Source organism: Seriola aureovittata, chromosome 13 (assembly GCF_021018895.1).
Source record: "Seriola aureovittata isolate HTS-2021-v1 ecotype China chromosome 13, ASM2101889v1, whole genome shotgun sequence".
Classification (NCBI taxonomy): Eukaryota; Metazoa; Chordata; class Actinopteri; order Carangiformes; family Carangidae; genus Seriola; species Seriola aureovittata.
This window is the reverse complement of record NC_079376.1, coordinates 2,339,019-2,352,926: the sequence shown is the minus strand read 5'-3', so window position 1 is coordinate 2,352,926 and position 13,908 is coordinate 2,339,019. Positions and strand designations below refer to the sequence as shown.

General features: G+C 38.8%; 2 protein-coding genes across 6 annotated transcripts in view; one reads left to right on the top strand and one right to left on the bottom strand.

Annotated features, from left to right (window-relative positions):
- alms1 (ALMS1 centrosome and basal body associated protein) overlaps positions 1-13,908 on the top strand; it is a 33,202-nt gene that overhangs the window by 3,499 nt on the left and 15,795 nt on the right. Inside the window, exon 2 of one of the 4 annotated variants that reach the window (XM_056394138.1) lies at positions 1,927-1,990. In XM_056394138.1, the coding sequence (XP_056250113.1) occupies positions 1,976-1,990 (15 nt within the window). In that variant the 5' untranslated portion in view covers positions 1,927-1,975. Of the gene's footprint in view, positions 1-701; positions 1,991-13,908 lie in introns of those variants that run through there. The other 3 variants (XM_056394141.1, XM_056394140.1, XM_056394142.1) reach the window with 3 other exon arrangements.
- si:dkey-33c12.4 (uncharacterized protein LOC560112 homolog) lies at positions 3,995-13,515 on the bottom strand. 2 transcript variants are annotated; one of them, XM_056394164.1, is made up of 18 exons: positions 13,340-13,515; positions 13,033-13,085; positions 11,799-11,874; positions 10,677-10,825; positions 10,323-10,406; positions 10,177-10,233; positions 9,860-10,063; positions 8,955-9,155; positions 8,597-8,651; positions 8,389-8,479; positions 8,160-8,301; positions 7,713-7,817; positions 7,521-7,629; positions 7,249-7,435; positions 6,822-6,896; positions 6,508-6,610; positions 5,220-5,326; positions 3,995-4,941 (listed from the first exon to the last, which is right to left on the bottom strand). In XM_056394164.1, the coding sequence occupies exons 1-18, from the start codon at positions 13,365-13,367 to the stop codon at positions 4,806-4,808; spliced, it is 1,962 nt and encodes a 653-aa protein (XP_056250139.1). In that variant the 5' UTR covers positions 13,368-13,515; the 3' UTR covers positions 3,995-4,805. The 2 variants fall into 2 exon arrangements, with proteins under 2 accessions (XP_056250139.1, XP_056250140.1); XM_056394165.1 differs by lacking the exons at positions 11,799-11,874; positions 13,033-13,085.

The following is a 13,908-nucleotide window of genomic DNA, read 5'->3' as shown; positions in this document are numbered from 1 at the left end:
CAGGAAGCACATAGTTTGGCGAAGCCTGGAGGGCAAACTTTTATTACAAGTGTCTCCTGTTATAAATCACTGTCCGAGGAATAACCTGCAGATTAATGGCGACATTATTTCATTCAGCGTCGTAGAGGTTAATCTACTATGTTTTTTTTGAGAAATGAATGACACAAAACGGAAGAAAGCCACTGGACAGTGTGAAAGAGATTTGGCATTAAGAGTTCTGCAGGAACAAGGGTGATGATGTATGGAAATGGACATCAATTATTGGAAGTCAAACTGCTTGAGGCAACAATGAGAGGATTTGCAGGCCGTGACATTTTTCATGCCCTTGAACATGCTACCTCCAGATATGTAGGTCGATAGCAAGATGAAATACAACCTAACTTGTGGTCACGTAAATGCTTCAAGGAGACGCAGGTTGAGGCATGCCCAGCTTTGCATCACGTTGTGTGCAGTGGTGCCTTGAAAACCCAAAGGCTCTCTCTGTTTACAAGCCTCTAATCATGTTAATGACACTGCGCTCTGCCATACAGGCCATTTCTCAATCGATCACGGCGACAAAGACCAAAATAAAGTGACAACGCTCAGAATTTGTGCCCGTGCACGTCTGAAGGAGATGAAAGAGATGTGAGATTCAACCTTTAAACTGCCATTTATCAAGGACGACAACAAAGGGAGTCAATGCCATTATCCTCCCTGTCGCCCTGCAGCCGCTCAGTGTGGGAACATAAATGCACACATACATGCATTAAAAAAAAACAACAAAAAAAACACACTTGAATAATTTATTCAGATGAAAATAAACACGGGGATTTACATTATGGATGTAGTCCAACAGTTTTATTGAACATACTGTATGTGCAGAAACATAGAGACGTGGGTGTGAAGAGGATCACCAGGATGTTGTTTTAACCCATTAACTTCAACTGTTGTAATCTTTATATTACTGCTGCTTAAGAAACTGTTGTGCAATAGTTTAAATGCTTTTTTTCTTTTTCTTTTCAGGCAAAAAAATAATATTTTAAAAGATAAATCTGGTGATATTATATATTTTTCTAACCTGTTAGTGTTTTCACTGCTGGCTGACTTCTATTGGCTGCACAAGCTTTTACAATAAACCACACTGACTGTGGGTTTGACAATGTTTTTGCAAGAGTTTTTGTTTTATTTTAAGAGATGTTTCAGTAGCAGCATTTGTCTTTTATCTGATATTCCTCTAGACTATCATGAACAGAGTTAATGGAAGTCAACGGGCGACGGACCCACACAAGTCTATATTAACAGAACTGTAACACAGATGTTGGGTAGTAAGGGATACTCATGTGTGGTTTTCAAAAATCTGATAAACTAGGTTTGTTTATATGAATATTCATAAATCAAGACAAACCAGCCACATAAACTACAACCCAAAATTACTATAAAGAGCTAAAGAGACGTGATTTGCATCTAAAGTCACAGCTTGTAGTCTTTTGGATAGTAACTCTTATTTTCAGTATTTGAGTTTGTTCGATACTAAATAAAGACGTTTTAACTTAAATAAACACGATCTGTCCTTTGAATGATGCATCATTTTCTCATTAACATAAAAACGTATGTTTTTTTTTTTTTTTTACAGCAGTGGAAAAGAGTGACAACTTTTTAATGTTCTGTACAGCAGATTATCAGCATGAGTTCGTCAAGGGGAGACAAAAGCTGCTCCTGCTCATTTCTTAGCATTAGATACTCCGCAAGCAAGGAATGACAGTGTGGACAAAAGACTAGCCATTAATTTATCTTCTCTATATGACCCTGATGCAAATGAGGAAAATGAAAGCAAGCAATCAATTCCCTAATTGGGTTTGTGCTATTTTAACTTGTTAAGGGGGCCTCTGTCTAGATTAAAAGGAAGGTCAATTTCTCATTGTGACAATTACTGTATTCATTTCACAGAACAACAAAGGAATCCAGCCAGGGTTGGGAAGAGACTGCAGAGAACCAGATGCCTCCCCATTGTGTGAGTCTTCCATCACAACATCTTGTTGATCTCAGTTATCGCGCTCTTTACGACCTGCAGACGCCATCATTTCATCCAAAATTATTTATCTACATTTTGAACAAAGCACAATATGGATCACTTTTACAAAACACCAAGATGATCAATAATTTAAAAAGACATTTCTGGGTAAATATGAATGACAGCAACAAACTTAAACATTGATATTCTGAAATTAAATTCTTCAAACATTTCATCTGGGAAAAGTGAGGATAGCTCTGATGAAAAACAGCAAGAGTGTCTTTTTGTATGTGTTAATATATGATATGTTAATATCATTTTAAATAAATTCAAGCTTAAGGGAAAGAAAAACACTATTATTTAAGATAGAAACCCAAGTAATCATCTTCAGGACTGTGTGGGTGTGTTGTAATCACATGTGCACGTCCAAATGATGATGCCTTTACATTGCAATGTCCCTGCAATCATTTTGAGGTAAATTAAATGTGGAACAAAAACAACAAAAACAACAAAAACTTTGGTGTGTTTCTCCAAAAAGGTTCGAGCAGAGGCCTGTAAGCTGAGCAGCTGCAAACCTGCAGTGGAGCATTTATTTTGGCTTCCTGAGAAGCAAATCAGACTGTTGATATACAGCGTGACTCAGCTACTCCCTCTTGTCACATCAATAGTTTATTTACCAGCGGAGGGAAACCACAGAATTAGAATAAAAATTTGATTATGTACCCCTGCGCTAAAAGAATTCAATTACTGTGACTGAAAACGTCTCAGGAGGAGTGAGGAGAGTTTTTGCTGCATAGTCATATATCACAAAGCGAAGAGTGGGAGAGCAACATGTCATGTCCGCTTTTTAATTTCTGTTACTATGCCCCCCCCCCCCCGTCCTGTTGGTCGGGAGAGAGAAAAGAGAAATCTGTTAAAAGCTCTACAAACCAGGCAGCCTTTTAACAAGATGCACTTAATCTTCCTGGTGTTTGCTTTGGTTAAATAAGGGATTGGCTTCGTCCGGCCGAGAGTGGTGGGATGTTGATTCCAGCCAGTTTGTGAACCCTTAAGCTCTTATCTGTCTTTATCTACATTTGAACAGGTTTCTAGTGGGGCAAAGCCAAGCAAACCAATAAGATTAAATATAGACCCATTTTGTAGGTTGGTAATATATCAACCACATGTCCCAGTGCTGCCTATGGGTTCAACCAGAGTTCATGTTATTAGTGTTACAGGTTTTCATGCTCTCAGATCTCACACAGATCAAAAGGGCTTTGTGAGGTATGCCACCATCAGCCAATTAATGCCCACTAGTACAGCTGCTCTGCCTGTAAGGTCGAGACTAAGCACTTTCCACAGCTAAAACGCCTCAACTTTTTTCTCTGCTCCCAACCTCGTTTTTAGGTAATTATTCAGCTCTTTGGGAGGGTTTTTGTAATTCACACCCCAAACATTGCGTAACAGGAGTCACTACAGTGACCTTGAACTGTTTGAGTCAAATAACAAACCTGCTGGGCTTTAGCAGAGAGGGATCTACACAAATCCCACCCACATTAACGGCGAGGAGACACAGTCAGGGAGAATGAAACGAGGCATTTTAGGCTTAGAGGGACTCGCTTAAGATAAAATCTCAGAGACAATAGTTACTTTTCAGGCTTTTAACTGGCACTCTAAAACTCAGGCTAACCTAAGACTGGAGGGCTTCTCACTCAAGGACACTGCAACAGGATACACAGCTGCTGCCCGGATTAATCTGGTGGTGTTTTGGTGATGGGACGGCAAAGAGCCAGAGTCTCTCTCACTCTCAATTCCTGCCTTCTTCTTCCCTCACAGTGATATCTCAAATTATACCGAGGTGCACGCTGAGGCTTGAATACTCCTGCTCATGAATCGTGCTTTAGCCTTGAGACTGACTTCATTATTCTGTGTAGTGAGTCATATCCAGGCTTATCTATACTATTCCACCTACTCCCAGTCTTTGGTCTTGTACTGTATATATTAATGTGCATGACATTAAAACACTCACAGTTGAGGCTTTAATTCCCTCTGGGCTCATCCGTGATAAAAACTGCAGCCATTGTGCTACTAAAGGGCACTTGTTGTACGACACTCAACTTAAACAGATCAGATCCCAGACTGGGCAAGTCAAAATTTATACATAACGCACACAGCTGAACCATTAGTCACCCAACACACAAAACAAACCCAGCAGTCTTATTCACAGATTCAAAAATTAAACATGGCACAATAAATGTGCCTACAGCATAACTACTCATCAATCACAGCCTTTAAAATTAAAGCAGAACAGTTTGTTTCCCTAAAGTTAAGGGATAAAAGCGATGCTGCCACCTGGTGGTGACTGAAAGTCAACAGAAATATCTGTTAATATCTGTTATATCTGTTCAGAAGTTATCTGTTAAATATCTGTCCGTTCTATTTTTAAAATGCAATGAAAGTAAAAAGCAAGAGTTTTAAACACAATCTTTAAACAGATCAGATCATAAATAATCCCTGACAAAATTGCAAAGGAACAATCATAGCTTGATGCACATATTAAATGTATCTATAAAAAGGCACATGAATTATTACTATAATACAGTAGCATTGATGCATTTTGGTGTGTCCTTTGTTTTCATGCAACAGTGGTGGGCCGTCAAAGTGAAAAAACTTTCGAAACTGCAGCAGGATGTCAAACACAAGTTTTCTTTTTTCTTTTTGCAGTCGAACCGTCACAAGAACCAAAGCCAAGAGCAAAACAGAGGCGACTATAAACAGCCCGGGTTGGCACCACCACAGTGTCAAACCTCAGCGTTTTCTTGGCATTTTTGATTTCCTACATGTTGATATGACCCAGTCGACCGGTGAATTTATCCTTGTCGATGTTCTTGTGCTCTGGAACGTGTCTGAAAGTGCAATCCGACCTCGTGCAGCCCGTGGTCCTCCAGAAAAAGCACTCCTTCTTGTATGGGCTACAACAACAGGGAAAATAAAACAAAAAAACTGTCACTTCAAGATTAAATTATAGGGATGTTTTACAGGATGTCGGGAGCAGAAGGTTCTTCTTTAACTAATAATGGAAACAGATGAGCAAAATAACTAATATGGACAGGGAAAGTGTAATATTAGATCTAATATACTTCACTGTGAAGGGAAGTTTGGGACATGGGTGATTTAATCATTTTACACTTGACAATGAGTAAAATCTAAGAAAAAAAACAAAGCAAAAACAAAGTGAAAATGTTCTTACCCAGGCCGTGAAAAGGGGTCGTTGGCAGCTGATTTGTACGTGCCCAGGCCATTGTGGCCTCTACTGGGATATCTTACAGCTAGTGGAGCCCCTTCTACCACCATTCCCTGAGGAGGAGACAGACAGTTAACATCTGCAGAACTTCGTAGTCTGTGTTCTTTAACATGTTTGTAAAAAGTAAAACTCCTGGCCAGACATGGAAAAAATAATTAGCCATTTCCCAAAAAAATAATCTTGCAATTATTTGGTCTATAAAATGTCAGAAAATAGCGAAAACCAGTTTCCCAGAACCCAAAGTGACGTCTTTAAATATCTTCTTTTATCTGACTAAAAGTCCAAAACCCAAAGACACTGAATTTATAAGAACTAAAAAAAAGAAATATTACTTCAACCTTTAATCAATTCTCATAATAGTTACCAATTTATTTTCTGTTTACTAATCAACTGGTTCACCACATTTCCTTGTAAAGGTGTAAAATCACTGTGTCAGAAAACACAAGCTTTACATGAATGTGTGGTTTATTTTTCTAACACGTATTCGAGCTGTTCCGAGCAGAGAAACAACAGATTAATGTCAAGATTGATTTCTGTACGACGGGAAATAATGCTACGGTTTTAGAGAAGCAGACGAACTTTAAAGCAAGAAAAACTTTACAGAGTGAAAGCTGCAGTTGTCAGTCACGGCTTTAATAACATACAATCAAAATATCTTTCTCCAACTTCCTGCTCTACTTAGATACCTCTACAATCTGCCAAGTTGTGAACGACCTAAGATAGTTTCTGGTTTCTGTCTTTACTTTGCATTTTCTACAGGAATATTTTCCATCCGTCTGCGACTTCAGTGCCTTTGAGTGTCGTTTCTAATATCCAGGGAATCTACACATTTTTTAAAAAACATTTTACTTTGTGGCTCCAGCTGAAAAGTTCGACCTTGGTCACACTGAACGACGCCCTAGAGGAACATTATGACTTAAAACAAGAACTATTACAACACGACATGACATGTTCTACTGTTGTTGCTGACGAGTCAGACAAACAAACATAATATATCAATGACATCCTGTTCAGACTGGATTTAGATCTATGGGGGTAATTTTCATTACAGCCGCAATTAACAACTGTTTTTCTGCAAAGCCATCAGGAGAGCAAGACCCCTTAAAATATCATCAAACATGCTGTTGTCATGTCGGCCAATTTCCCGATGGTTAAAATGCCATCCGAAACAATGAGTTAAATTATTCCCCACTTCGCCCTGAATGGGGCTTTAGTAAATAAACAAGACACTCACATTAAAACACTGAATGGCTCTGTCACAGTCTTCCTTTCTTGTGTAGTTCACAAAGGCACATTGATGTTCCAGCAGCATCTTGATGCTGTAAACTGCCCCGACTCTGTGACGGAGAGAGAAGGGAGAGTGTAATTACATCAACTGAGCAAACAGAGATGAAGAGAGAAACATGAGATTTCAACAATCCAGGAATTTAAGCTTCATCCGTTAAATATCTGAAGAAGAAGAATCTGATTCTGACAAAATGCTGAATGAGATCTTAAAACCAAAAACATGCTCGGAGGCGTGAAGCAGCTCAGACTGAGGTACGTCACCTGCTGAAGAGCTCGTGAAGTATTGCGTAGGTGACAGCAGGAGCCAAGGATCCAACCCAAATGGAGAAAAGCTCCCTTCATGCAAAAGAGAAGAGACGAAACAACAACTTAAAATCATGTTGCATTCTGGGTACATTTCAGCAAATCACCCTGAACACCCTAAACTCAAATATGCGATCACTCCGAAAGGACGGTCACTTTTAATTCACCTCGGAAATGACAAATCTAGAGCTAAGGCGATGTGATGACTCATCATGAGTCACCCTCCGGTCCCAGTTTGAACGTCTTTGTACCGTTAGTCAGAACAAAATGAGGAATGCGAGGTCGCCTTAGAATTTAAGGGCATTTTCCTACATGTTCTTAAATTTACGATTAGTTTATGATCGGAGGATAAAAATACACATTAATAACAAACCACTGAACTTACGGTTTCACAGAATTCCTTGAATGAGGGGTTGGCGACTGAGATTTCGATCGGCTGTGGACCAGAGCGTCGAAATCTCTGACCTGCTGCATTCGAGGACGGCTCGCTTGTAGGACAATCCACTCTCCCTCATCCTCAACTTCTTCCTGCACCACTGGTTGTTCTGCGTTGTCCCAACTGGCACCGGCGTCTGAAGAGAGCGAACAGTGAAAGAGCTCAAGCACCAGGACGTCAGTCACAGCTTTCATCTTTGAGAAGCGTTTTGTGACATTTACCTGGAGGACACTGGTTACCGTCGCCAGCAAACAGAGCTTCAACGGCTTCCTCTAATGTGGCGTGAGCTCTCAAGGCCTCGGTGCTCTGTGGCCAGGTGAAGCCCATTTCCTAAAATGGAGACGCAAAGACAATCTCTTAGGCTGATGAGATACCAGCGTACAGACATTAAAGCCACAAATGAGTTTTCCTACCATGAGGTGCAATGTCTGCGCTCGTTTGAGCTCTTGCGTGGCTTCAGCGCTCGAACTGTCCAGATTCAACACCTCCCTATAGATCAGCGAGGCCTCATAGTATTTCTGCAGAAGTGAAGGAATGATCACAGGATTTAAAAACAAATCTAAGACCAAGTAATAAAGTACTTAAACCTTTATGGAAGCATTGGTAATGTTGGGAAACGGAGGAATAAAAATCTCCCATAGAAGAAGACATCTGTTAAATAACGCTAAGTTTCACAGTTTTGTCAGGACTGTAGATTTTATAGGTGCGTTTGTAAAAATGTCGAGCCACTTGCAACATTTAGAGAAGCTATAAATAAAAAGAAAACATTACAAGTATTCTAAGTATCTGGAAGCAAATAATAAAAAACAGTAGCAGTACATGGAAAGCAGTGTTAACTGGATGCAGGTGCAGTGATTTACCTTGAGCCCGCACAGAGCTTTCCCTTTCCTAAATAAACCTTTTATCCAGTTTGGCTCCATGGAAAGTGCTAGATCAGCATCCCTGAGAGCGTTTTCATACTGCTGCAGTCTTTCATAACAGAGGGACCGATTCCCAAACAACCTGAAACATAAGTCATTAATAGTCACCGCTGCTTCGAGGTGCTTTAAAAATAGAAAGGCCGAAGTCAAATTAAGTCCACCTTCTTACCTAAATTCCTTTGGGTTGAATTTAATTGCGTCTGTAAAGCACTTCACTGCCATGTCATACTGACGAGAGGCAGCCAGACGATTTCCTGTAGCTGGGAGGAAGAGGAGGCACGGTGGTGCCGGTTGAGTCAGGACTTTCACATGTTTGTTTGTTTGTTTTATGTCCAAGTCACGATAAAAACAAAATGTTAATGGGAACTGTAACTTACCAGCCAGCTCTCTGCTTCTTCTTGCATACTCCTCTGCAGTTGGATCTACTGTTTTCTGTTAAAAAAAAATAGTGTTAGTCCATTAGTTTGTGCAAGCACTACAGGAAATGGTGAATTTGCATGTTGCTAAGTAACCAAGTCCAACTGGTTATTATTCATAAAAAGGTATATTTAAGTGTCAGACTTCTATAGGAAAAATTGGGTTCTTGTTTTTCTGAGCTGATGATAAGTTAAAATATTTATTTAATATTTTTTTATTGCTATAATAGGTAATTGCTATTTACCACAAAACACAATCACAGTAAGAATTCAAAGTAGGTTTAAGAATTTCAGCAACTGCCGTTTTCAGTGTCCCCACCTCTTTACTGGGTTCATGTTTCTCCTCCTGATTCTTTTGGACTTCAGGTTTTTCCACAATTTTTGGTTTTTCCTCTTCGAGCAGCTGAGTTTCAGATAATTTACTTTTTTCCTTTTTTCTGTCTTTTGCAGGCTTTTGGTTACACGTCTCCTCAGGCACCGATTTAGCAGTAGAAGCACATGAATTATTTAAATCCAAATCCTGTGGATGATAAAACAAGATGGTCGCTTTAGGATAATCCTCTGCGAAGCACTCCTTATGAAAAAGTCGTGAAATCGTGATAAAGAATAGACAGCACTACGTCTAGATGCATTGATCTGACAGAAAACACAAACCAGATTCAGACTGACAACTGAACACACTCCATTTAGTGTTGCCTACTGAATTAAACCTCCAATTCTGCACATACCCTCACTTATTCTCTAACCACATTCACACAACAACAATATTAGTGTGGAAACATTGTGGGATATAAAACAACAACACCAGTAACAGTGCAACTGCCCTAGACCATCAGGGACCCCATATTCATTGTGTGTCAGTTTGTTTATTATTATTTATTTCTAATTTATTGGAAATTACACTCAGTGGCCATTTTATTAGGTACATCTGTGCAATCTTTTACAATTTAGTAGATTCTGTTGAAACTGTAAATTCAATTGGTTGCTAATTACTGGAGGTTATAGTCAGTGATAGTGTTTCCAATTTTTATCCTCCTTATTTGCAAACATTAGAGGGGCATAATATAAGGAAATAAATAACTGTTGAGGTATCATGTAATTCACTATACTATTCACAGTAATATACTTTTTCCTTTCTTTTCCTCATCAGCACATTAAAAAGAAACCCACGGTAATTTTGTTCCACAACGTCACACAAAACGGAAATGTAAATTATTCACAAACCTTTTGCTCCTCGTCTTCTTTCTTATTCATTTTCACAAGATTTTCTTCTCCTATATTATTACCACCGCTTCCGTCACCTCCAGCAGCCGCAGGTCCATTTTGAGTTTTACCACATTCAGGAAATTCATTTCCTTCTGCATTACTTTCAAAAATAGGATTTTGTTCCTTATTTTCTGAGGAGTCGGACTTGCCTTGTTCTTCCTCCTGAAATAACCAAAAAATAATTTAAAAAAAATGACATTACAAATGATCAGAATGGCCTAGTATAAGACTTGTTATCTATTGTAATTCACAGCAATGAATAAAACAAGACTTACAGGTAAAATGTCTTTTGATGCATTCTCCTTCTCTAGTCGTTTCTTCTCTTTTTTACGCTATAACAGAAAGAAGACAAATCTGTTGTGAGGCGCTGTCAAAAGAAAAACAACATTCATTTAAACATCTGAATTAAATCAACACTGACCATTTTTTTACGCTTGTTCTTCTCCGTTTTCTCCTTACGCCGCTCTTCTTCTGCTATCAGTTCCTTTGCATGTTTATCAGCCTCCTGAAACAAACAAAATAAATTTAAAAAAAATCTGTAAATTAAGACAATGTTCAAGAAATTCACAAGATTAATTTAAAAGCAGAAGTGCATGTGTGGCATAGTGGTCTAAGCAGGCGCCCCATGTGTACAGTTGGCCCTGGTTCGAGTCCCGCATCGGACGTCTCTTTGCTGCATGTCATTCCCCCTCTCTGCCTCCCCCATTTCCTGTCTCTCTACTATCCTGTCCAAAAAAAAAAAACCCCAAAAAAAACAAAAGCAGAAGTGCGTTACCTCGTCAGTGAGTTGTGTTATTCGCGGATGTGGCTCTAAAGGCCTGTGAGCAGCCATGTGTGAATAAAAAGAATCATCATCATCTTCATCATCGTCCTCGTCGGAATATATGATGTCGTCATTCAGGTCGTAGGATCTAAAATCTAGACCTGACAAGACAAACACAGACATTTATTCTAGTGAAGATAAACATCTGAACCCCGAAAGAGATTTTGATCACAATATTAAAAAGAACAGGGTGAAAAATCTGTTTTATCTCAGTGTGGTCATTAACTCTTCTCAGCCTGAAAGAGCTTGGTGGATAATGGCAACAGTACTTCATCTAAACAGTTTATTAGACACTCAAATGGCTTCAGAAACCTGCTCCACCCTCAACTTTCCACCACTGGATTAGGAAGAGGCCGGATTAGACCGGTGACTCTCTGAAGTTAATTTGACCGTCACCCTGTGACTGTTGTGGAGGTGAGAGGAGCCAGGGTTTGGATTTTCTCTCAGTAGCTCAACTATTTGTGTCACTTTTCATTCGAACAACCAAGTTCCAGGTGGAGACTGTAAATGTGAAACATTATCTCCACAATCAAACAATGTCAAACACTTTTACTTTCCACCTAGGTTGGACATGTTACACAAACTAGTCTTTCCTTTGCCTTCGTCTTCTGACTTACATTTCCCAAATGAAGTAGGATTTCAGTAAAAGCCACAGGTTAACCCATCTCCTCTGTCTTAACTAGGCCTTTCTCAATCTTGTGCTGTAGTGAAACGGCATCAGTCACAGCCAAAGTACCGTTTCATTTCAAAGTCCACATCTAGAAAAAGTAAAGATAAGTGTTTTTGCTCCACCCTTTTTATTGAGGATACTTTAGGAGCTCCCTCTTTGGACTTTATAAAGTCCTCCCCCAGGTGACAAAAGTCAATATTTGCTTTTCGATTATGCGGTTCATCTATTCAAATAATGTTTGTTTGGAAATATGCTTCAGTGCTTTCATAGATGTGAGGACCCAACAAGTGGGCGAGACCAGCCAGTCATGTCACTAGCTAGCAGCCTGGCTCCAGAGATGACCAGCTGATCAACATCCGTCACTTTAGAATAAACATTAACAGCCTATTAAGAAAAAGCCTTACCAAATAAACCAGAGGTTAAGACATTCATGATGGAGTCATTAGGATGACGTCCATTTATATAATCCACCATTGTTTCCTGAAATGAAGAAAGATCAACAACTTAAAATTAATCCATCAATGTAGAGTTCAAACAACCAGTTGATTATTTATTTTGTGATTGTACCCATGTTGTACACACACTAAAGGCTGTCTCCTGAGTAAAACTGCTTCCTGCTTCAACTGTGTTTCCCATCATTTTATGCAGTTACCATACGAGCTGGTAGGTGATATTGATATTGTAATGTTGAGACAGATGTGCGCTTGGATTTAGATTTTTCATATATCATAATTACAGGGTAGTATGACTACTTGATTATTCGAACATCAAGAAACTCGCCATCAAGCAAAAATACTAAATATTCTCAGCTTCTCAAACGTGAGGACTTGCTGCTTTTCTGTTTCTTTATCTTTGGATTTTAGACAGTTTTGGACTTGAACTTCAGGGAATCGTGCTGAACATGTCAGTTTTCTGACCTTACATAGACCACACAATCAATTACCTGTTAGTTGCAGCTAGAGCTGGAACTATTAGTAGATGAATCAAGAAAATTAATCATCAAGTATGTTGATAATAAATTTCAAACATAAAAATGCTGGACATTTACTGGCCCCAGCTTCTTAGATATGAAGATTTGATGCTTTTCTTGGACATACATGATAGTAGATAGAAAAAGACACCCAGACAAAAATGTAATATTTTTGGATATTAAATACACCAAATAATCAATTATTAAAAGAGAATAGGCCCTACTGATAATGAAAATAATGGTCGTTTCCAGCCTTAGAGCACTTTTGTGATTGATAAAACAGAACTTTACAACAGGTGAACTCAATATCAATTTAATAAAACTAGATTTTGAGTCCATCTACAAGACCAACACTTCAAAATGGAATAATGGTCAGTTCACTTCATTAAGGGAGGACAGACTAGTTTTAGCCAGGTGTTCCTAATAAACTGACAACTGGATGTAATAGGTGTTTTCCTTATTACGTAAACAGATTTTATTATTAACTGCCACACCTGGCAACTATAGTCTCTTGTAGTCACATCACCAATTGTGTTAGTAAAGGAGAACCTTGTTGGCATGATATCAGCGGTGCGCTCAAAACCGGAAATACCTGTTATGCCACAGCATTAAAAAAAAAAAAAAAAAAAAACATAATTTAAGTTTTCAGGTGCTTGAATCATACTCACGTGGGTGCGCATTAGTCTCGAGTTTTCTCGAATTCTCTGTATAGGTGCACCCCCTGACAGGTAGAGACAAGACGTTGTTAAAATACATAAAAGACGCGTATTTATGACTCATGTGACTGTGACGTCACAAAGCTACGGTTGGCACAGTTACATTACGACTGATTTGGTGCCACAGTGTAAGCTAGCTAGCTAGCTGGAAAGCTATCTTGCGACACATTTGCTGATACGGGTCGAGTTCTCAGTAAATGAAACTGAGCGATGAATGAGCTATAAAGCTAACAAATTACAAACACTGTGTTATTCTCACCTTTTACAATGTCCTTCCTTCTTGACATGATGTTTAAGTGATTTGTCAGCTGTTGGTTTGTTGCTCGGTGTGTTGGTTATTGTACATCGATGACTATTTCCTTCTCCTTTCCGTGTTTGATGTTTTGAGTTTTTATACCCTGATTCAAACCTTACAGGCTTTTATAAGAGCAGCGTCAACAGTCATTGGGCTTTGTTCCAGTTCAGTGTTGTGATTTGATATCTGTGCTGTCAATCATGGTAAAGTAGGCGGGATTTGAATGCGAAGTCTATGACGTGTTTAGGATTTCTCATCGGATATATTGAGTAACTTTTAACAAATATTGGACATGTTTGGAGTCGATGTTGAATTATGTTGTTATTTCTGTGGATTAAGAAAATAAACAATTAACTTTTTTCATTTCTGAGCACCCTATAAAGCTGCAATAATGTGTTATGTTGTATTATATGTAAACTTTTTTCTAATATTTTTGCCCACCAGCAGTGTTTGAGGACCATCTTTTTAAATTAACATTCATATCAAATGACACCACAAACTGCTTCCTCAAAAACTGCAACTGAGAATCCACA

What these genes read in the sequence shown, in the direction of transcription:
- si:dkey-33c12.4 (XM_056394164.1), bottom strand. Translation starts at nt 13,367, where the DNA reads ATGTCAAGAAGGAAGGACATTGTAAAAG. An exon ending in AAGCTCTGTGCGGGCTCAAG is followed by an intron (nt 7,818 to 8,159) that starts GTAAATCACTGC and finishes TCACTTCTGCAG; the next exon opens with AAATACTATGAGGCCTCGCT. An exon ending in CGGTAACCAGTGTCCTCCAG is followed by an intron (nt 7,436 to 7,520) that starts GTAAATGTCACA and finishes CGCTCTCTTCAG; the next exon opens with ACGCCGGTGCCAGTTGGGAC.